Source organism: Oncorhynchus mykiss, chromosome 6, assembly GCF_013265735.2.
Source record: "Oncorhynchus mykiss isolate Arlee chromosome 6, USDA_OmykA_1.1, whole genome shotgun sequence".
Classification (NCBI taxonomy): domain Eukaryota; kingdom Metazoa; phylum Chordata; class Actinopteri; order Salmoniformes; family Salmonidae; genus Oncorhynchus; species Oncorhynchus mykiss.
Window position 1 is genome coordinate 90359564 of NC_048570.1, and position 26315 is coordinate 90385878.

The 26315-nt window shown below is 41.1% G+C and overlaps 1 protein-coding gene across 1 annotated transcript in view; it reads right to left on the reverse strand.

The window, feature by feature from the left end:
• Window positions 1-865: 865 nt before the first annotated feature.
• trpm5 (transient receptor potential cation channel, subfamily M, member 5) overlaps window positions 866-26315 on the reverse strand; it is a 42957-nt gene continuing 17507 nt past the window's right edge. Inside the window, exons 13-26 of the mRNA XM_036981459.1 lie at window positions 25146-25269; window positions 24596-24741; window positions 23096-23208; window positions 22657-22758; window positions 20893-21157; window positions 19840-19958; window positions 17054-17186; window positions 16494-16668; window positions 14482-14650; window positions 12903-13081; window positions 5538-5670; window positions 5293-5365; window positions 5044-5134; window positions 866-1165 (exon numbers count right to left, since the gene is read on the reverse strand). Coding sequence (XP_036837354.1) covers window positions 1008-1165; window positions 5044-5134; window positions 5293-5365; window positions 5538-5670; window positions 12903-13081; window positions 14482-14650; window positions 16494-16668; window positions 17054-17186; window positions 19840-19958; window positions 20893-21157; window positions 22657-22758; window positions 23096-23208; window positions 24596-24741; window positions 25146-25269 — 1980 coding nt within the window. The 3' untranslated portion in view covers window positions 866-1007. The remainder of the gene's footprint in view (window positions 1166-5043; window positions 5135-5292; window positions 5366-5537; window positions 5671-12902; window positions 13082-14481; window positions 14651-16493; window positions 16669-17053; window positions 17187-19839; window positions 19959-20892; window positions 21158-22656; window positions 22759-23095; window positions 23209-24595; window positions 24742-25145; window positions 25270-26315) is intronic.

Below are 26315 nucleotides of genomic sequence, written 5' to 3' on the forward strand. Positions count from 1 at the left end.
TAAACAACAGATGTAGACAGAGTGAAATGCTTCCTGACTGGTCCTTTACCAACACCGCAGAGTTAAAGATAAAGGATTAAATAGAAATAGCAACATGAGGAATAAATACACGGTGAATAACGAATAACAATAATGAGAAAACAATAACATGGCTGTATACAGGAAGTAGAAACGAACATGGCTAAATACAGGAAGTAGAAACTAACTTGGCTATATACAGGGAGTAGAAACTAACGTGGCTATTTACAGGGAGTAGAAACTAACGTGGCTATATACAGGAAGTAGAAACTAACATGGCTATATACAGGGAGTAGAAACTAACATGGCTATATACAGGAAGTAGAAACCAACATGGCTATATACAGGAAGTAGAAACTAACATGGCTATATACGGTTGCCAGGTGCACGGTGTTTCCTCCGACACATTGGTGTGGCTGGCTTCCGGGTTGGATGGCGCTGTGTTAATAAGACGCAGTGCGGCTTGGTTGGGTTGTGTATCGGAGGACGCATGACTCCCGTACGGGAGTTGTAGCGATGAGACAAGATAATAGCTACTAAACAATTGGATACCACGAAATTGGGGAGAAAAAGGGGTAAACATTTTTTAATTAATTAAATGTTAAAAAAAGAACAATTAGTGGGGAAAAAATATATGGTTTTTCTAGAGAAGAAAAAAGCATCCGTTCCTTTGTCTCCTTCAAATAAGTGGTTGCAAAGGGTCTTAACAATAAATCCAAATAAAATGAAATTGTATTTGTCACTTGTAAATTATTATTGGTACTGAGATATTTGTTAATGTATTTGGTGGTGGCACTCTTGAGTAGAAACATGGGTACGTCACAAATCACAGTCAGACACATTTGGATCAAGGCTCTTCATTTTAATAAGGCACTTGGGATTCAGATTCAGTCATGTCTCAACTAGAAAACTAAAAACATTTAGAAAATTAGTGGTTTGATTTCCAGGCTGGGATTCATATTCCAAAAACCCTAGTTTTGATGTGGATGTTATTGGTCGATGTAAGGAAACCTCTTGTTGGCTCCGTATCCTGAGGGGCCTAGTTTAGCCTCTCTCCTCTCTGGCTCGACCTCCTTGTCTGACACATTCTGAGAGGGATCTCTGGAAGCGCCGGCCTTCACAGCTGTGACACCAGTAGCCTTGACAGCTATAAGAAAGATTGACATTTAGACTATGCTGCTTTAAACAGACAGTTCCTCTCTGTACAACCCACACAGAACACACACCCACTTTGTCAACAATGCTTCATACCTGCAAATCACTTATAACCACTAGGTTAACAACATCAAAAAATCACAAGTTCACACCTTCTATACTATGAATTGACTTCATCACCAGTCATTGTAACCACTAGCATCTACGGTATAGTGTTGTAAAAAAAAACTCTAGTATGATCATGATCATCACTAGCATCATCACTAGTATCATCCCTACATCACCACTATCACCACGAGTATCATCACTAGTAGCATCCCTACATCACCACGAGTATCATCACTAGTAGCATCCCTACATCACCACGAGTATCATCACTAGTAGCATCCCTACATCACCACTAGTGTCATCATGATCATCATCACTAGTACCATCACTAGTATCGTCATGATCATCATCACTAGTATCATCACTAGCATTATCACTAGTATCATTACTAGCATCATCACTAGTATCATCATCACTAGTATCATCACTAGTAAGTATCATCATCACTAGTATCATCAGTATCATCACTAGTAGCATCCCTACATCATCACTAGTATCATCACTAGTATCATCACTAGTATCACCACTAGTATCATCACTAGTATCACCACTAGTATCATCACTAGTAGCATCCCTACATCATCACTAGTATCATCACTAGTATCATCACTAGTAGCATCCCTACATCACCACTAGCATCATCACTAGTATCATCACTACATCACCACTATCACCACGAGTATCATCCCTACATCACCACTAGTGTCATCATGATCATCATCACTAGTACCATAACTAGTATCATCATGATCATCATCACTAGTAGCATCCCTACATCACCACTAGTGTTATCACTTGTATCATCCCTACATCACCACTAGTATCATCCCTACATCACCACTAGTATCATCCCTACATCACCACTATCACCACGAGTATCATCACTAGTATCATCCCTACATCACCACTAGCATCATCACTAGTATCATTACTAGCATCATCACTAGTATCATCATCAGTAGTATCATCCCTACATCACCACTATCACCACGAGTATCATCACTAGTAGCATTCCTACATCACCACTAGTGTCATCATGATCATCATTATCATCATCACTAGTATCATCACTAGTATCATCATCACTAGTATCATCACTAGCATCATCACTAGTATCATCATCACTAGTATCATCATCACTAGCATCCTCACTAGTATCATCACTAGTATCATTACTAGCATCATCACTAGTATCAAAACTATCATCATCACTAGTGTCACCACTATCATCATCACTAGTGGCATCACTAGAATCATTACTAGTAGCATCTCTAGCATCATCACTAGTATCATCACTGGTATCATCATCACTAGCATCATCACTAGTACCATAATTAGCACCATCACTAGTATCATCATGATCATCATCACTAGCATCATCACTATTATCATTACTAGTATCCTCACTAGCATCATTACTAGTATCCTCACTAGCCTCCTCACTAGTATCATCACTAGTATCATCACTAGTGTCATGACGTTGGCCTGGGGGTTAGGTTTATGACAGTCATAAATACCTCTTCCCCCCCTTTTTCCTCTATCTACATTACATTTAAAAAAAACCTGGTTAACATAGAGATTCTGGGAACGTCAGAATGTGGGGGGAAATGAACTATATTCTGGTAATCCGAACAATTGAACATATTCGGTGGTACTTAATGAATATGATGTCAGTTCGGTTGTCATCTGAGACATTCTCATCAATGATAAGATTACATAAACTCTACAGTGGAAAGTCTACACATCAGAGTTATCGGATTCACATGGAATTGTTGTTCAATTTAAATGTTTGAATATGAAATTATTTATGATGGGAGGAAATGTGATTTTAGCTTCTAAAATGTGAGATTTTGATTTTCATAAGATAGGGCTGCTCAATCAGTGGCCCTCCCCTGTGAAGGGACAAGGGCTATAAAACTTTTCAAACACACCCTCCTCTCCCTTCCTATATAAGCCCTTGACGACAACATAACTTCCTGTTCCAATGAGGTAGGATGACGATCCTATGTCAGAATGGTTCAGATAAAACTACAGAACGAAGCCAATATCAGCATGAGCTTTGGTTGAGAATGGTATGAACTTTGAACTCTTATTCACGACAGAAGTGATACCTCCTAGCCTTGAGTTAGCGACCGCAGCTGCAAACGCAGGTTAGGAAGGAACAGACAGAGTATCCCATCTACCACACAACGACGTTACTACAATTTATCCAAGTGACCACCAGAGACATTCTTCAAAGAACAAAGGACTCGGTTTGGCAACACGGCCTTCCATCTACCACCAACCTACTGAAGTGCAGCTAAGAGTAAATATTTATTGCATTTTCCTTTTCCAAATGGGCAGTAATTTAGAATGCATAAGATACTGTATTTACGATAGCACAGCTTCGCCCTTGTTCCTGTCTTCCCGCTCTTTCACTCAACCCAGCCCCTTTTCCTTTGTGTAACAAGCTGTCATATCTGTTCCGCCTGCCAGGGACGTTTTCCTTTATGACGTAAAGAATTATCCAGGTATAATTAATTATTTGTATATGTAGTTCTGTGTGATTGGTTAGGTATTTAGTAAATAAATAATTAAACCCAATTTTGTATTGCTGATTCAAATTGTTAGCCAGGGTTCTTGAAGATAACCAAGAATTTACAACTTTCAGATTATGAGACTGAAGTAAGATGACGATTGATATTGACTGCTATTGATGAAAAATATTACAGATCTTTAAGAGTTTATTCGGAAGATAACAGCTCTATAAATATTATTTTGTGGTGCTTGACTCTCTAGTTAACTACATTTACATGATTAGCTCAATCAGGTGATATTAATTACGGAGAAATTATTTTATAGAATAGCATGTCTTAGCAATTAATCCGGCATAGCCAAAGACACGACACTAGCATCATCAATAGCATCATCACTAGTATCATCACTATCATGATCATAATCGCTAGCATCATCACTAGCATCATCACTAGTATCATCACTAGCATAATCACTAGCATAATCACTAGTATCATCACTAGCATAATCACTAGCATAATCACTAGTATCATCTCTAGTATCATTAGAAGTGTCATCACTAGTATTATCATGATCATCATCACTAGCATCATCCCTAGTATTCTCACTAGCATCATCACTAGTATCATTACTAGCATCATCACTAGTATCATCATCACTAGCATCATCACTAGTATCATCACTAGTATCATCATCACTAGTATCCTCACTAGCATCATCACTAGCATCATCACTATCATCATCACTAGTATCATCATTATCATCATCACTAGTATCATCATGATCATCATTAGCATCATCACTAGTATCATCATCACTAGTATCCTCACTAGCATCATCACTATCATCATCACTAGTATCATCATGATCATCATTATCATCATCACTAGTATCATCATGATCATCATTAGCATCATCACTAGCATCATCACTAGCATCATCACTAGTATCATCACTACTTTCATCATGATCATTGTCACTAGAATCATCACTAGTGTCATCATCACTAGTATTCTCACTAGCATCATCATTATCATCATCATTAGCATCATCACTAGTATCATCACTAGTATCATCACTACTATCATCATGATCATCGTCACTAGAATCATCACTAGTGTCATCATCACTAGTATTCTCACTAGCATCATCATTATCATCATCATTAGCATCATCACTAGTATCATCATGATCATCATTATCATCATCACTAGCATCATCATGATCATCATTAGCATCATCACTCACATGGAACTCTGGGGGCCTCTCTCTCACACTTGAGTGTACTCTGGGAAAAGCACTCAGCGATCCAGGACAGCACCTCCCCACAGTACTTCACCTGGGGGTGGGACAGACAGAGGCAAACCTTTTACACACCTTTGATAATACACACACATGTACCATCACTAGTGTTGTCCGGCCGAGTTTCCACTTTTGGGACTACTCTATTGGTTCCATTATGCCTGGCATAATAAATCAATGTCTCTATTTTTGTACCTGAGCTTCCATGGATGACATTCGCTTCTCTTGCTCCTTGAATCCTCCAACAATCTTCAATAAGCTCTGAACCCTTTTGTCACAAAGAAAAACATTGGAAAAACACATTGAATATCAAAGACATAATTGAAGGATACAGACTGTGTCTTAAAGGTAGTTCATAAGAATTACAAATATACAGCACACACAACGTGGTGGAAATGGATCAATACCATTTACAAAACAAAGCATTGTCAAAGAGTTACTTGGAAGAGGTGCTCTTCAGTCTCTCCTCACTGCTCTCCAGATGCTGCCGTTCCAGTTTGACCAGATAGTTCTCCTTCTGTACTGTCTCCCAGGTCATCAACCTCTGGTCCAGACCTGCAGGCAGCTCCCTCTCTGAACACACAACAACAACACCACTCTGTTAGTATCTATATACTAGCACCAACACCACTCTGTTTGTATCTATATACTAGCACCAGCACCACTCTGTTAGTATCTATATACTAGCACCAACACCACTCTGTTAGTATCTATATACTAGCACCAACACCACTCTGTTAGTATCTATATACTAGCACCAACACCACTCTGTTAGTATCTATATACTAGCACCAACACCACTCTGTTAGTATCTATATACTAACACCAACACCACTATGTTAGTATCTATATACTAGCACCAACACCACTCTGTTAGTATCTATATACTAGCACCAACACCACTCTGTTAGTATCTATATACTACCACCAACACCACTCTGTTAGTATCTATATACTAGCCCCAGCACCACTCTGTTAGTATCTATATACTAGCACCAACACCACTCTGTTAGTATCTATGGACTAGCACCAACACCACTATGTTAGTATCTATATACTAGCACCAACACCACTCTGTTAGTATCTATATACTAGCACCAACACCACTCTGTTAGTATCTATATACGAGCACCAACACCACTCTGTTAGTATCTATATACTAGCACCAACACCACTCTGTTAGTATCTATATACTAGCACCAACACCACTCTGTTAGTATCTATATACGAGCACCAACACCACTCTGTTAGTATCTATATACTAGCACCAACACCACTCTGTTAGTATCTATATACTAGCACCAACACTACTCTGTTAGTATCTATATACGAGCACCAACACCACTCTGTTAGTATCTATATACTAGCCCCAACACCACTCTGTTAGTATCTATATACGAGCACCAACACCACTCTGTTAGTATCTATATACTAGCACCAACACCACTCTGTTAGTATCTATATACGAGCACCAACACCACTCTGTTAGTATCTATATACTAGCACCAACACCACTCTGTTAGTAATTATATACTAGCCCCAACACCACTCTGTTAGTATCTATATACTAGCACCAACACCACTCTGTTAGTATCTATATACTAGCACCAACACCACTCTGTTAGAATCTTTATACTAGCACCAACACCACTCTGTTAGTATCTATATACTAGCACCAACACCACTCTGTTATTATCTATGTACTTGCACCAACACCACTCTGTTAGTATCTATGTACTAGAACCAACACCACTCTGTAATTATCTATGTACTAGCCCCAACACCACTCAGTTAGTATCTATATACTAGCACCAACACCACTCTGTTAGTATCTATATACGAGCACCAACACCACTCTGTTAGTATCTATATACTAGCCCCAACACCACTCTGTTAGTATCTATACTAGCCCCAACACCACTCAGTTGGTATCTATATACTAGCACCAACACCACTCTGTTAGTATCTATATACTAGCCCCAACACCACTCTGTTAGTATCTATATACTAGCACCAACACCACTCTGTTAGTATCTATATACTAGCACCAACACCACTCTGTTATTATCTATGTACTAGCACCAACACCACCCTGTTAGTATCTATATACTAGCACCAACACCACTATGTTAGTATCTATATACTGTACTAGCACTAACACCACTCTGTTATTATCTATGTACTAGCACCAACACCACTCTGTTAGTATCTATATACTAGCACCAACACCACTCTGTTAGTATCTATATACGAGCACCAACACCACTCTGTTAGTATCTATATACTACCACCAACACCACTCTGTTAGTATCTATATACTAGCACCAACACCACTCTGTTAGTATCTATATACTAGCACCAACACCACTCTGTTAGTATCTATATACTAGCACCAACACCACTCTGTTAGTATCTATATACTAGCACCAACACCACTCTGTTAGTATCTATATACTAGCCCCAACACCACTCTGTTAGTATCTATATACTAGCACCAACACCACTCTGTTAGTATCTATATACTAGCACCAACACCACTCTGTTATTATCTATGTACTAGCACCAACACCACCCTGTTAGTATCTATATACTAGCACCAACACCACTATGTTAGTATCTATATACTGTACTAGCACTAACACCACTCTGTTATTATCTATGTACTAGCACCAACACCACTCTGTTAGTATCTATATACTAGCACCAACACCACTCTGTTAGTATCTATATACGAGCACCAACACCACTCTGTTAGTATCTATATACTACCACCAACACCACTCTGTTAGTATCTATATACTAGCACCAACACCACTCTGTTAGTATCTATATACTAGCACCAACACCACTCTGTTAGTATCTATATACTAGCACCAACACCACTCTGTTAGTATCTATATACTAGCACCAACACCACTCTGTTAGTATCTATATACTAGCACCAACACCACTCTGTTAGTATCTATATACTAGCACCAACACCACTCTGTTAGTATCTATATACTAGCACCAACACCACTCTGTTAGTATCTATAGACTAGCACCAACACCACTCTGTTAGTATCTATATACTAGCACCAACACCACTCTGTTAGTATCTATATACTACCACCAACACCACTCTGTTAGTATCTATATACTAGCCCCAGCACCACTCTGTTAGTATCTATATACTAGCACCAACACCACTCTGTTAGTATCTACGGACTAGCACCAACACCACTATGTTAGTATCTATATACTAGCACCAACACCACTCTGTTAGTATCTATATACTAGCACCAACACCACTCTGTTAGTATCTATATACGAGCACCAACACCACTCTGTTAGTATCTATATACTAGCACCAACACCACTCTGTTAGTATCTATATACTAGCACCAACACCACTCTGTTAGTATCTATATACGAGCACCAACACCACTCTGTTAGTATCTATATACTAACACCAACACCACTATGTTAGTATCTATATACTAGCACCAACACCACTCTGTTAGTATCTATATACGAGCACCAACACCACTCTGTTAGTATCTATATACTAGCACCAACACCACTCTGTTAGTATCTATATACTAGCACCAACACTACTCTGTTAGTATCTATATACGAGCACCAACACCACTCTGTTAGTATCTATATACTAGCCCCAACACCACTCTGTTAGTATCTATATACGAGCACCAACACCACTCTGTTAGTATCTATATACTAGCACCAACACCACTCTGTTAGTATCTATATACGAGCACCAACACCACTCTGTTAGTATCTATATACTAGCACCAACACCACTCTGTTAGTATCTATATACTAGCACCAACACCACTCTGTTAGTATCTATATACGAGCACCAACACCACTCTGTTAGTATCTATATACTAGCCCCAACACCACTCTGTTAGTATCTATACTAGCCCCAACACCAATCAGTTAGTATCTATATACTAGCACCAACACCACTCTGTTAGTATCTATATACTAGCCCCAACACCACTCTGTTAGTATCTATATACTAGCACCAACACCACTCTGTTAGTATCTATATACTAGCACCAACACCACTCTGTTATTATCTATGTACTAGCACCAACACCACCCTGTTAGTATCTATATACTAGCACCAACACCACTATGTTAGTATCTATATACTGTACTAGCACTAACACCACTCTGTTATTATCTATGTACTAGCACCAACACCACTCTGTTAGTATCTATATACTAGCACCAACACCACTCTGTTAGTATCTATATACGAGCACCAACACCACTCTGTTAGTATCTATATACTACCACCAACACCACTCTGTTAGTATCTATATACTAGCACCAACACCACTCTGTTAGTATCTATATACTAGCACCAACACCACTCTGTTAGTATCTATATACTAGCACCAACACCACTCTGTTAGTATCTATATACTAGCACCAACACCACTCTGTTAGTATCTATATACTACCACCAACACCACTCTGTTAGTATCTATATACTAGCACCAACACCACTCTGTTAGTATCTATATACTAGCACCAACACCACTCTGTTAGTATCTATATACTAGCACCAACACCACTCTGTTAGTATCTATATACTAGCACCAACACCACTCTGTTAGTATCTATAGACTAGCACCAACACCACTCTGTTAGTATCTATATACTAGCACCAACACCACTCTGTTAGTATCTATATACTACCACCAACACCACTCTGTTAGTATCTATATACTAGCCCCAGCACCACTCTGTTAGTATCTATATACTAGCACCAACACCACTCTGTTAGTATCTACGGACTAGCACCAACACCACTATGTTAGTATCTATATACTAGCACCAACACCACTCTGTTAGTATCTATATACTAGCACCAACACTACTCTGTTAGTATCTATATACGAGCACCAACACCACTCTGTTAGTATCTATATACTAGCACCAACACCACTCTGTTAGTATCTATATACTAGCACCAACACCACTCTGTTAGTATCTATATACGAGCACCAACACCACTCTGTTAGTATCTATATACTAACACCAACACCACTATGTTAGTATCTATATACTAGCACCAACACCACTCTGTTAGTATCTATATACGAGCACCAACACCACTCTGTTAGTATCTATATACTAGCACCAACACCACTCTGTTAGTATCTATATACTAGCACCAACACTACTCTGATAGTATCTATATACGAGCACCAACACCACTCTGTTAGTATCTATATACTAGCCCCAACACCACTCTGTTAGTATCTATATACGAGCACCAACACCACTCTGTTAGTATCTATATACTAGCACCAACACCACTCTGTTAGTATCTATATACGAGCACCAACACCACTCTGTTAGTATCTATATACTAGCACCAACACCACTCTGTTAGTAATTATATACTAGCCCCAACACCACTCTGTTAGTATCTATATACTAGCACCAACACCACTCTGTTAGTATCTATATACTAGCACCAACACCACTCTGTTAGTATCTATATACTAGCACCAACACCACTCTGTTAGAATCTTTATACTAGCACCAACACCACTCTGTTAGTATCTATATACTAGCACCAACACCACTCTGTTATTATCTATGTACTTGCACCAACACCACTCTGTTAGTATCTATGTACTAGCACCAACACCACTCTGTAATTATCTATGTACTAGCCCCAACACCACTCAGTTAGTATCTATATACTAGCACCAACACCACTCTGTTAGTATCTATATACGAGCACCAACACCACTCTGTTAGTATCTATATACTAGCCCCAACACCACTCTGTTAGTATCTATACTAGCCCCAACACCACTCAGTTAGTATCTATATACTAGCACCAACACCACTCTGTTAGTATCTATATACTAGCCCCAACACCACTCTGTTAGTATCTATATACTAGCACCAACACCACTCTGTTAGTATCTATATACTAGCACCAACACCACTCTGTTATTATCTATGTACTAGCACCAACACCACCCTGTTAGTATCTATATACTAGCACCAACACCACTATGTTAGTATCTATATACTGTACTAGCACTAACACCACTCTGTTATTATCTATGTACTAGCACCAACACCACTCAGTTAGTATCTATATACTAGCACCAACACCACTCTGTTAGTATCTATATACGAGCACCAACACCACTCTGTTAGTATCTATATACTAGCCCCAACACCACTCTGTTAGTATCTATATACTAGCACCAACACCACTCTGTTAGTATCTATATACGAGCACCAACACCACTCTGTTAGTATCTATATACTAGCACCAACACCACTCTGTTAGTATCTATATACTAGCACCAACACCACTCTGTTAGTATCTATATACTAGCACCAACACCACTCTGTTAGTATCTATATACTAGCACCAACACCACTCTGTTAGTATCTATATACTAGCACCAACACCACTCTGTTAGTATCTATATACTAGCACCAACACCACTCTGTTAGTATCTATATACGAGCACCAACACCACTCTGTTAGTATCTATATACTACCACCAACACCACTCTGTTAGTATCTATATACTAGCACCAACACCACTCTGTTAGTATCTATATACTAGCACCAACACCACTCTGTTAGTATCTATATACTAGCACCAACACCACTCTGTTAGTATCTATATACTAGCACCAACACCACTCTGTAATTATCTATGTACTAGCCCCAACACCACTCTGTTAGTATCTATATACTAGCACCAACACCACTCTGTTAGTATCTATATACTAGCACCAACACCACTCTGTTAGTATCTATATACTAGCACCAACACCACTCTGTTAGTATCTATATACTAGCACCAACACCACTCTGTTAGTATCTATATACTAGCACCAACACCACTCTGTTAGTATCTATATACTAGCACCAACACCACTCTGTAAGTATCTATATACTAGCCCCAACACCACTCTGTTAGTATCTATACTAGCCCCAACACCACTCTGTTAGTATCTATATACGAGCACCAACACCACTCTGTTAGTATCTATATACTAACACCAACACCACTATGTTAGTATCTATATACTAGCACCAACACCACTCTGTTAGTATCTATATACTAGCACCAACACCACTCTGTTAGTATCTATATACTAGCACCAACACCACTCTGTTAGTATCTATATACTAGCACCAACACCACTCTGTTAGTATCTATATACTACCACCAACACCACTATGTTAGTATCTATATACTGTACTAGCACTAACACCACTCTGTTATTATCTATGTACTAGCACCAACACCACTCTGTTAGTATCTATATACTAGCACCAACACCACTCTGTTAGTATCTATATACTAGCACCAACACCACTCAGTTAGTATCTATATACTAACACCAACACCACTCTGTTAGTATCTATATACTAGCACCAACACCACTCTGTTAGTATCTATATACTAGCACCAACACCACTCTGTTAGTGTCTATATACTAGCACCAACACCACTCTGTTAGTATCTATATACTAGCACCAACACCACTCTGTTAGTATCTATATACTAGCACCAACACCACGGTGTAAGGACCTATACTGTCCATGTGTGTTGTTTCATATTAAACTGAATTGCATTGTGAATGTTCATACTACGATGTGCAGTAGGACTGCTGCAACCGACAACGTATACAAACACATGTACTGTGTATGAATGTGTGAATGCGTGTGTGTAATTATGTACCTACATAACTATACATGTCCGTATGTGTGCGATGTAAAATACATATGTTTCTGGCCTTACCTAGTTGCTCCAGTTTGGGCTCAGGACTCTTGACCAGGCTGAGGAGGAGCTGGGAACAGTGGCTGATGATGATGAAGGGCGGGGCCAAGGCTGGCCGGCTGTGGTACTCCACGATCAGGTTGTACCTCTGGAACTTCCAGAAGATGTCTGTGTTGCCCTGCACCACCTGGAATGTGTAGCTGTAGGCACGCAGGTGGAGGAAAGGTCACAGCGAGAACACACTGCATGAGTGTTAGGAGAATTATGTTCTCCAGGTACATCACCCAATGTAATTATATTACTCAGTCTGTAAACCAGAATGTGTAAGATCCTGGTCGAATGAAACAGACGGAGCCCAGCTAAAATAGTAAAAAAGGTTTATTCACGGAACGTTCTGAAATCAAGAATACAAAACAATTAATTTTATACTGACTTCTCACACCCACACATTCACACAACCATACGCACACACATACACACACACATGTCCTGCTACGCGCACACTGTCTGTCTCACTTCCCAGCCGACAGAGATAGTGACCCTGTCCTGCTACACACACAGTCTGTCTCACTACCCAGCCGACAGAGATAGTGACCCTGTCCTGCTACACACACTGTCTGTCTCACTACCCAGCCGACAGAGATAGTGACCCTGTCCTGCTACACACACTGTCTGTCTCACTACCCAGCCGACAGAGATAGTGACCCTGTCCTGCTACACACACTGTCTGTCTCACTACCCAGCCGACAGAGATAGTGACCCTGTCCTGCTACACACACTGTCTGTCTCACTACCCAGCCGACAGAGATAGTGACCTTGTCCGTGAGACGTAATCCCCGTTCTCTCCCAAATCTCTAGTCAGGTCGGCACCAAGCTCAGACAGTCTGTGTTTAAAATACCATAAAGACATATTGTTTCACCCTAATTCTGACTAGAACTACACATTTATTGATTCTGATTTTATACATTCTAATCAATTCCATACAATCATATGTTTCAGGGCGGAATATTCTAATCATTCAATTAACAGACACGTCTCACCTATCAATGAGATACATGTGAGTAAGTATTGATATTTTTTCTGTAGTAATCTAAAAGGTAGAGAGACAGTTGAATTGTGTATGTCTGTGAAATATACAACCTTAATCGTTATTATTATTAATAATAATCCTATCAGATGGTTGTGTGAGACAGTCACAGTTCAGGCCAGACTCTTCCTGTCAACCATTAAAAGCTCTGTATTGCTTGCTGTTTGGGGTTTAAGGCAGGGTTTCTGTACAGCACTTTGAGATATCAGCTGATGTACGAAGGGCTATATAAATACATTTGATTTGATTTGTTCTTGCAGCACATGATCATTGAATTGGGACATGTTTTTGGAGTCTCCCTCATCAGAGTAAACTATTCTTTCCTGGGTGATGACTGTGGGCTGAGTAACACGTGTGTGTGTTAAGTCTGACCTTGTACATATTTGCCATTTAGCAGATGTTTTCATTTTACATACGGGTGGTTTCCCGAGAATTGAACCCACTGTCCTGTAGTCGTCAAGCCCCATGTTCTACCAACTGAGCTGCAGAGTAGCGTGTGCGTTGAGTCTGACCTGAACATGGCGATGAGGAGGTTGAGCAGCAGAACGTTGGTAACCAGTAAGAAGATGACCAGCAGTAGGATGACCAGCCAGTTGGCGTAGATGTTGGGACAAGGGGGCAGAGTTCCCATGATGATCTCCTCTATCACCGTGGTACAGTTGGTCTCGGGCATCCGTGCCACTGGGAAGATAACATTAGATAGTTCTTCACTATCGGTTGTTCACAGATATTTGCCTTTAAGAACAAGAAAATGCACTGCGTAACACAGACGCAGGTCGCCCGCTGAGGTCGCCCGCTGAGGTCGCCCGCTGAGGTCGCCCGCAGGTCGCCCGCTGAGGTCGCCCGCTGAGGTCGCCCGCAGGTCGCCCGCTGAGGTCGCCTGCTGAGGTCGCCCCCTGAGGTCGCCCGCAGAGGTCGCCCGCTGAGGTCGCCCGCTGAGGTCGCCCGCTGAGCAGTGCCCCAGCAGTGTGGTCAAGCATGCTGAAATACTTTGTTTACACCAAGGCTCTTATATTCACTAACAATTCAAGATATGTAGTGAATGACAACAAGATGTACCACTGAACGAAACTGAACTACATGTAAACTACATTTAAATTGAACTACATGTAAACTACATGTAAACTACATGTAAACTACATATAAACATAAGTACATGTAAACTACATTTAAATTGAACTACATGTAAACTACATGTAAACTGACTATGTGTGAACAACATGTAAACGGAAGTACATGTAAACTAAGTATGTAAACTAAGTGTAAACTACATGTAAACTAAGTGTAAACTACATGTAAACTGACTACATGTAAACTAAGTATGTACACTAAGTGTAAACTACATGTAAACTAAGTGTAAACTACATGTAAACTACATGTAAACTACATGTAAACTGACTACATGTAAACTACATGTAAACAGAACTAGATGTAAACTACATGTGCACCAGTGGAGGCTGCTGAGGGGAGGATGGATCATGATAATGGCTGGAATGGAGAATATGGATCCATATAAACCATGTGTTTGATGGATGTGATACCATTCCACTCCGTTCCAGACATGACCCTGAGCTCGTCCTCCCTAATTAAGGTGCTACCAACCTCCTGTGATATACATGTAAACTGAACAACATGTAAACTACATGTAAACTGAACTACATGTGAACTACATGTAAACTGACCTACATGTGAACTACATGTAAACTGACCTACATGTGAACTACATGTAAACTGACCTACATGTGAACTACATGTAAACTGACCTACATGTGAACTACATGTAAACTGACCTACATGTGAACTACATGTAAACTGAACAACATGTAAACTACATGTAAACTGACCTACATGTAAACTGAACTACATGTGAACTACATGTAAACTGACCTACATGTGAACTACATGTAAACTGACCTACATGTGAACTACATGTAAACTGACCTACATGTGAACTACATGTAAACTGACCTACATGTAAACTACATGTAAACTGACCTACATGTGAACTACATGTAAACTGACCTACATGTAAACTACATGTAAACTGAACTACATGTAAACTGACCTACATGTGAACTACATGTAAACTGACCTACATGTAAACTACATGTGAACTACATGTACACTGACCTACATGTACACTGACCTACATGTAAACTACATGTAAACTGAACTACATGTAAACTGACCTACATGTAAACTACATGTGAACTACATGTAAACTGACCTACATGTAAACTACATGTAAACTGAACTACATGTAAACTGACCTACATGTAAACTACATGTAAACTGACCTACATGTAAACTACATGTAAACTGAACTACATGTAAACTGACCTACATGTAAACTACATGTGAACTACATGTAAACTGACCTACATGTAAACTACATGTAAACTGAACTACATGTAAACTGACCTACATGTAAACTACATGTAAACTGACCTACATGTGAACTACATGTACATGACTATAACAGAGCAGAGGCATTGCTAGAAAAACAGAAAACATTCTATCTCACCGTCAATCTCCTCCAATGGGATCTGGCCAAAGATGTGCAGGTAGGGTCGATACAGGACCCTGCGAAACACCCAGTCTAGGCGCGGGTCGTTGGGGTGGAGAAGGGCCTGAGTAGCCACGCCGTACGCTATGAGCCACACACTCAGGAAGAACAGGAAGAAGAACACATCCTTCATCTGTCAGGAAGAACAGAGTACAAACATGACCTATAATCCTCCTCTGACATACACTAACAATGTACCAGGTTCTAAAGTTAGAACCACAATTCCATTTATACACAACAGGGTTGGGGTCAATTACAGTCAATTCAGTACAGTACACTGGAATTACAAATACAATGAAAAATAATAATAATCAATGACAAATGTTTTTATTTTATTTTTTCAATTTTGGTTTACTTTCTGAATTGACTGGAATGGAAATGGAACTGACCTCAACCCTGATACACAAATACATCAAAGTTTTCAAAATGTGTTTTAGTGGGGCTACGTTGTATTTCTGGGTCATAAACCTGGTACATTTGTCATACATGATTGTCTCTTAAACAGTTCTCTACGTTACCATCCTCTCCACAATGATGATCTTGGGCCCCAGCTGCTTGTGGATGGCGAAGATGTGGATGAGACGCAGTGTGAACACCATGAAGTCCAGCGCCAGCACCGTTCGCCCCGCCTCATACGTGTCTTTCATCATCCTGTCAGAATTACATCCTATATTAGACCTGTATTAAACAAATTCAAATCTGGACCTCGAAGCCAGTTCCACTGATTTTTGTACATTGTTTAAAATTCTCCTCCCCCTAATCAGGAACTGATTAAGACCTGGGACACCAGGTGGATACAATGAATTATCAGGTAGAAGACCAAAGCAGCAGTAGTCCCCGGACCTCGTAGGGTCAGATTTGAATACCCCAGCTGTACGGAGTTAATGTCACTACCAATGTCACTTCACACAGTAAATGTACTGAAAATCAGCAGTTCTCTTTCTATCACTAGATATCACACCACAACTATAGCCTACTGCAGTCTATCATATAGCCTACTGCAGTCTATCATATAGCCTACCTACTGTAGCCTGTCAAAATGAATGTATTGTTAGAAATCATCACTTTTTAAAAATCAAATCCTCCTGCTGCAGGGTTATTTTACTCTTGCGACGAAACCGGTCAAATTAAGATCCTACACCTGTATATTTGTATTTTATAAATGTATTTAACCAGGAAAAGCCCATTGAGACCCAGAGCCTCTTTCTCAAGGGAGACCTGGCCAAGAAGGCAGCAACGATCAATACATTACATCATTTAAACATATAACAATACAACAACATGATCCAGCCTAAAACAAAGCATTTACACTCTTCCGTAAGTCTCCCATCAATATTTTAAATTCATTCAGTAGCACTAACAGATCCAGATGAAGCAGGGATTGTAGATGATTCCATTTCGTTAGCACTAACAGATCCAGATGAAGCAGGGATTGTAGATGATTCCATTTCGTTAGCACTAACAGATCCAGATGAAGCAGGGATTGTAGATGATTCCATTTCGTTAGCACTAACAGATCCAGATGAAGCAGGGATTGTAGATGATTCCATGTGTCTGGTGCACAAGAAGAGAAGGCAGTCTTGTCTAATACTGTGAATGTCCTGGGGACTTTAAGTAGCAACCACCTAGCAGACCGGGTATGGTAACTGCTGGTGGTGAATGAGACCAGACTACAGAGGTAAAGAGGGAGTTTACCTGCTGGTGGTGAAGGAGACCAGACTACAGAGGTAAAGAGAGAGTTTACCTGCTGGTGGTGAAGGAGACCAGACTACAGAGGGAAAGAGGGAGTTTACCTGCTGGTGGTGAAGGAGACCAGACTACAGAGGTAAAGAGGGAGTTTACCTGCTGGTGGTGAAGGAGACCAGACTACAGAGGTAAAGAGGGAGTTTACCTGCTGGTGGTGAAGGAGACCAGACTACAGAGGTAAAGAGGGAGTTTACCCAAAAGGGCTTTGTAGATGAACACATACAAATGTATCTTTCTGCGCATATAAAGTGAGGTCCAACCTACCATTTGGTACAATGTGCAATGGTGGGTGAGTGACTTGGCATTTGCAATAGAGGGCAAGGATGCATGATAAACAGAGTCTAGTCTCTGTTAGACAGAGGAGGCTGCATGATAAACAGAGTCCAGTCTCTGTTAGACAGAGGAGGCTGCATGATAAACAGAGTCCAGTCTCTGTTAGACAGAGGAGGATGCATGATAAACAGAGTCCAGTCTCTGTTAGACAGAGGAGGATGCATGATAAACAGAGTCCAGTCTCTGTAAGACAGAGGAGGATGCATGATAAACAGAGTCCAGTCTCTGTAAGACAGAGGAGGCTGCATGATAAACAGAGTCCAGTCTCTGTTAGACAGAGGAGGATGCATTATAAACAGAGTCCAGTCTCTGTTAGACAGAGGAGGCTGCATGATAAACAGGGTCCGGTCTCTGTAAGACAGAGGAGGATGCATGATAAACAGAGTCCAGTCTCTGTAAGACAGAGGAGGCTGCATGATAAACAGAGTCTAGTCTCTGTTAGACAGAGGAGGCTGCATGATAAACAGAGTCCAGTCTCTGTTAGACAGAGGAGGATGCATGATAAACAGAGTCCAGTCTCTGTAAGACAGAGGAGGCTGCATGATAAACAGAGTCCAGTCTCTGTTAGACAGAGGAGGCTGCATGATAAACAGAGTCCAGTCTCTGTTAGACAGAGGAGGCTGCATGATAAACAGAGTCCAGTCTCTGTTAGACAGAGGAGGATGCATGATAAACAGAGTCCAGTCTCTGTAAGACAGAGGAGGCTGCATGATAAACAGAGTCCAGTCTCTGTAAGACAGAGGAGGCTGCATGCAAATACAACAAGTCACCATAATCAATTACAGAGAGAAAAGTGGCCTGAACAAGCTTCTTCCTAGCCATAAGCGGAAAGCCTTATTACGAAAAGAAAAACCCAATTTCAATTTAAGCTTTGTCACAAGATTATCCACATGAACTTTAAAGGACAACTTGTCATCCAACCAAATACCTAGGTATTTGTAGGATGATACTTTTTCAACGGCTAAGCCACCAGATGTGACAATGCTAACCTTCTCTGGCAGAGTTCTAGCTCTGGTAAAGGTCATGAATCTAGTTTTTTTGTTGTATTTTCAAGACCAGTTTGAGACCATAAAGTGAGGCCTGCAGTGACTGAAAAGCAGTCTGGAGCTCTTCAACAGCCTGAACCAGAGAAGGAGCACATGAATATATAACTGTATCATCTGCATATAGATGTAACTTTGTTGGTTGCAAGAGGGGAAATTGGATGCAAGAGAGGAAGGCTCACCTGCAGGACACACCGATAACGAAGAGTGAGATGGCCACCATGTCACACTTGTTCCAGTTGTCCTCCACGTACAGCTTGAATTTCTTCAGGATGCTCATGTCTTCGTCTGTGAAGAAACTCTGCATCACCCAGGTCAATAAAGCGTTAGTTCACTCTGTTAGAACATCACAATTGGCAGTATAATTCTAGTTGTGTATATTTTCGAGGTCATTTGAGTCATTTATGTCAAATTTCCCCCCCCCAGGCTAAAAATACATTTATCCTCAACAACAGTCCTCGAGTAATCCTCAACGCTGCACATATTCTGTCTAGCCGCACACCTGATGCAACTTATCAACAGCTGATAAGAGTACCTGAGGAACAGAGAAGCACTGAAATGGATCCCTATTCCTTAGTCCACTAAGTAATGTTTTGAATAGGGCCCTTGTCGAAAGTAGTTCAGTATGGAGGGAATAAGGTGCCATTTCAGACACAGATATTGTGCCATGGAACCTTTATTTAACTGGACAAGTCAGTTAAGAACAAATTATTATTTACAATGACGTCCTACCCCCGGCCAAACCCTAACCCAGACGACGCTGGGACGATTGTGCGCCGCCCTATGGGACTGCCAATCACAGCCGGATGTGATAGAGCCTGGATTCAAACTAGGGACTGTAGTGAAGCCTCTTGCACTGAGATGCAGTGCCTTAGACCGCTGCGCCACTCGGGAGCCCACTGGGGAAAAACTGGTTGAATCAACGTTGTGGCCACGTCATTTCAACAACAAAAAATGACGTGAAAAAAAATTTGCCCCAACTTTGAACCTAAATCCAATGACATGGTGATTTTGTAATTTTATTTTCACAATGAATTCACGTTAGTTGACAACTCAAAACCCATGGGAAGTGATGGCAATGATGATGACATGAGTTGGGCTCATGGTCTCCCTAGGTAGCTCTGCCAGTGTCACCCTCAGCCCTACAAGGACATTTCCTCTCGGTATAACAATTAAGACGTTGGTTTCTCTCGTGGGAGACCAGAGTTCAGATCCAGCCCGTGACGTCAACATACCTGTCTCAGCTCCTCCAGCACCAGGGTGAAGACCCAGAAGTAGAGCATGATCTCAGGGGCCCCAGGGCCCGCGGGGGGCGGCGGACGAAAGTCCAGCAGGAGCACGTAGGTGAACAGGATGAGGAAGGCAAAGTACATGATGACGTTGCCTAGGAACACAGTGACCGGGGCACTCCAGAAGCGACGCCAGCGACGCAGCAGGAAACGCCACCACACGGCGGCGCTGCTCTGGCCCTCCACGCCACCAGGAGGACCCCCCGAGTCTCTGGAACACCATACAACACATTGAAAATTGGGAATTGTACTTGATTATAATTGTTTTATATATACAGTATTCTTCAACAGTCCACAAAGATTCGAGCCTCGTATTACCAGACTGGCTGGCTCACAAGGCTGCTAAAAGGCAGGTTGACATTAAGTGTCGTCAACTTTGTTCTAAGGGCATAAATAATCTGATTGGTTTAGGGCAGAACAATTGTTTATATAGATTATTCAACTAAACCTTTAAAAAAACAAACGTTAACTGACCTACTGGCAGATTTTTGACCTAGCTTGCTAGCTAAATCGATTATATAATCCAACCTTAGTAGGAAGTAGTGCCCTGCTCAGCTAAACTACATATAGTTTAACATTTTACATTTCTGCCCCCAGGGAAACATAACTGTCCATTCCAATTGTTAAGTTTATATAGCTTATAAAACGAAATATTTTGATAAAGAAAGTGGGAGCTGATTTACTGGTATATTTGAGACCAAGCTAGCTAGCTCTATTCTATGTTTCAACATTACTAAAGGATAGCTTAGCATTTTACGTTGCTACTGTCACGTCTGCTCCCGCCCCCCCCCCCCCCCACCTCCAGTGATATTGGACTCACCTGGACTCACTCATCACCTGTTTATTTCCTCCCCTATATTTGTCAGTTCCCCAGCTCTGTTCCCTGATACTGCTTTCATTGTTTTTGTGTGTGTTACTCATTTGCTGATGCTGTTCCTGTTCCTGTTCCTGTTCCTGTCTCGTTTCATATGAAACGTTTGACTCCCCGTACTTGCTTCGTCTCTCCGGCGTCATCCCATGTGACAGCTACCCCCAGGGCTGCATTAAGGGAAAGGGGGAGACCTAGTCAGTTGTCCAACTGAATGCATTCAGCTGAAATGTGTCTTCCCCATTTAACCCAACCCCTCTGAATCAGAGATGTGCGGGAGGCTGCCTAAATCAACATCCACGTCTTCGGTGCCCGGGGAACAGTGGGTTAACTGCCTTGCTCAGGGGAACAGTGGGTTAACTGCCTTGCTCAGGGGAACAGTGGGTTAACTGCCTTGCTCAGGGGAACAGTGGGTTAACTGCCTTGCTCAGGGGAACAGTGGGTTAACTGCCTTGCTCAGGGGAACAGTGGGTTAACTGCCTTGCTCAGGGGAACAGTGGGTTAACTGCCTTGCTCAGAGGAACAGTGGGTTAACTGCCTTGCTCAGAGGCAGAACGACAGATTTTTACCTTGTCAGCTCGGTTACTGGCCCAACGCTCTAACCACTAGGCTACCATAACTGTCCATCCCCATTATATTTAAAATATTCTCAGTTCAAACCTCTGCCATGTTTTCAAAAGTTGTGCATCTGTTAAACTCCACCCATTGACCTTCTAGAAACCAATCGGATTTGTTCTGCCCTAAACCAATCAGATTCTTTCTGCCCTTAGAACAAAGTTGACGACACTTCATGTCCCTTTATAAACAGCAGGTATAGTAGAATAAATGGTTTTATAACTCACAAAGGGTCATTGTCTGTTAGTAGCAGGGCCTTTTCTGTGTCCAGACTGTCTAGTTCCACATACTGCTCCTCTCCTCCACCACGACTGTCTAGTTCCTCATCACTGCATCATTACACACATAGAGACAACATGACTACACACACGAGGACAGGGCCGATGCACACACACGCACGCACGCACACGCACACACACACACACACACACACACACACACACACACACACACACACACACACACACACACACACACACACACACAGTGATAGTGGCATACACATGAACATATTGACCCAAGCACTCTAGCACGTAGATGCAGACACTGAAACGAGTACCCACAACTCTGTGCTTCAACAACAGACATACGTTCCTACGGTTCCTACCGTACTGTGGAAATGACTGTGACAACATTGACAATATGAAGCTAGATTTCTGTGGTGACCTGAACTTGATGAGGTTGGTCCAGATGAGAGGGGGACAGAAGAAAGACAGCACCAGTTTGGAGATGGCTGTGTCTGTAGTCATCGCCCCCCACCAGATCTTAGTGAGGAACCCCTGGGACAAACCATGATCACTGTTACCAACCTACCACACCTTACCTTATCTTAGGCCACACATAGGTCATACTAATTGTATTGCATTGGTCATACTAATTGTATTACATAGGTCATACTAATTGTATTACATAGGTCATACTAATTGTATTGCATAGGTCATACTAATTGTATTACATAGGTCATACTAATTGTATTACATAGGTCATACTAATTGTATTGCATAGGTCATACTAATTGTATTGCATAGGTCATACTAATTGTATTACATAGGTCATACTAATTGTATTACATAGGTCATACTAATTGTATTACATAGGTCATACTAATTGTATTACATAGGTCATACTAATTGTATTGCATAGGTCATACTAATTGTATTACATAGGTCATACTAGTTGTATTACATAGGTCATACTAATTGTATTACATAGGTCATACTAATTGTATTACATAGGTCATACTAATTGTATTACATAGGTCATACTAGTTGTATTGCATGTTTAACATATCTTTTTTTTTCAAGTGAGGCGAGCACAGTTTAGTCTCTTGGGGAGGTTAAAATAGGTAGTTCAGCCGTAATCTAAGAGGATGTTGTGAATCATTTTACTACACTTTTACTACTGTAAAAGTGTAGAACACACTGAAACCAGCAGAGGGCACATCACCCCATAAAACACACCTATCAACACTGAAACCATCAGAGGGCACATCACCCCATAAAACACACCTATCAACACTGAAACCAGCAGAGGGCACATCACCCCATAAAACACACCTATCAACACAGAAACCAGCAGAGGGCACATCACCCCATAAAACACACCTATCGACACTGAAACCAGCAGAGGGCACATCACCCCATAAAACACACCTATCAACACTGAAACCAGCAGAGGGTACATCACCCCATAAAACACACCTATCAACACTGAAACCAGCAGAGGGTACATCACCCCATAAAACACACCTATCAACACTGAAACCAGCAGAGGGCACATCACCCCATAAAACACACCTGTCAACACTGAAACCAGCAGAGGGCACATCACCCCATAAAACACACCTGTCAACACACAGTCACACACCAAGAGGACTCTGTGAATATTGTCTGTGTACACAGTCACACACCAAGAGGACTCTGTGAATATTGTCTGTGTACACAGTCACACACCAAGAGGACTCTGTGAATATTGTCTGTGTACACAGTCACACACCAAGAGGACTCTGTGAATATTGTCTGTGTACACAGTCACACACCAAGAGGACTCTGTGAATATTGTCTGTGTACACAGTCAAATCTATCTAATGTATAATTTGTTTATGGAACACAGAGATTAAAAGTAAGGAGGCCACATGTCTGTTTCAGTGTGTCTCTGTGTGCCTACCTGAACTCCATTGTGGGCGAAGAAGCACTTGGCGTCAGCCTCGGTTGCCAGGTTGAGGACGGTGGATTGATTCCAGCAGCGGGTCCTTCTCACCAGAAGAGCATAGGCCCTGTCTTCACTGTTAGAGTAGCACTCCCCAAACAGATCTGGCAACCCATGCACACACACAACACACTCAACACACTTACCAAGACTTCACACCATTCAAATTAGGCTTTTGTCTGTTTGTTATGTAGGAATTGGTTATATCTAGATTCTTATCTTGTGATGATCTCACTGTGAATTTTAACCCTAAGAGAATTTCCTAGGAAATAGATACTTTCAGGGAACATCTTTGTCTTTGTGGTATATTTCAACTAAGTCATGGTTTGTGATCCCAGAGCATTATGTCATCGCAGAGTGTGACGCTGCATGTTATATCCAGTGTGTGCGTGTGTGTGTGTGTGTGTGTGTGTGTGTGTGTGTGTGTGTGTGTGTGTGTGTGTGTGTGTGTGTGTGTGTGTGCATGGATGTGTGGTGCATGTGCCTACACGCTCCTCGTGTCTCTCACCTAGGGCAAACTGCTCATACTTGGCCTCCTTCATGCTGCGTGCTGACTCTGCCTCTGACTCCAGGCCAGACATCTCTTTCAGGATCTTACAACCAGCTAGAGCCGCAGCTACAGCCTCCGGACCCTGGGTCCACAGAGAGAGAGAGAGAGAGAGAGAGAGAGAGAGAGAGAGAGAGAGAGAGAGAGAGAGAGAGAGAGGAGAGAGAGAGAGAGAGAGAGAGAGAGAGAGAGAGAGAGAGAGAGAGAGAAGGAGAGAGAGAGAGAGAGAGAGGGAGAGAGAAGGAGAGAGAGATACAGAGAGAGAGAGACAGAGAGAGAGACAGAGAGAGAAACAGAGAGAGAGAGCAATACTTGAACAGAGCAATACTCAATCATGAGGCATCAGAGCTAAAGGAACTGAATACTATTAAGAAATGCTATAGATGGAAGGAAAGTATTGTGGAAACCTACCACAAAACAATTAGGCAATGACAAATTCAATCCCTTTTAGATAACATCCTGGAAAAAACGTTTCACTGTAATAGTGAAAGTGTAAACTTGCCAGTAGAAAACATAAACAATATATTTGACCGCTCAGCTTCCCTATCAAATCTAAAAATGTCAAACAGACAACCTAAGAATATGAACAACAATGACAGATGGTTTGATGAAGAATGCAAAAACCGAAGAAAGAAATTGAGAAACCTGAGAAATTGAGATTTATGGATAAACCACTTCACATCTTTTTGCATATATAATAAAGAACAAACAGCAAAAACATATACATGATCAAATACAAATCTTAGAATCAACTATTAAAGACTACCAGAACCCACTGGATTCTCCAATTACATGGAATTAACTACATCACAAAATTCAAACCCTCCAACCTAAAAAGCCCTGTGGTGTTGATGGTATCCTAAATGAAATTATAAAATATAGAGACAACAAATTCCAATTGGCTATACTTAAACTCTTTAACATCATCCTCAGCTCCGACATCTTCCCCAATATTTGGAACCAAGGACTGATCACCCCAATCCACAAAAGTTGAGACAAATTTGACCCCAATAACTACTGTGGGATTTGTGTCAACAGCAACCTTGGGAAAATCCTCTGCATTATCATTAACAGCAGACTTGTATATTTCCTCAGTGAAAACAATATACTGAGCAAATATCAAATTGTATT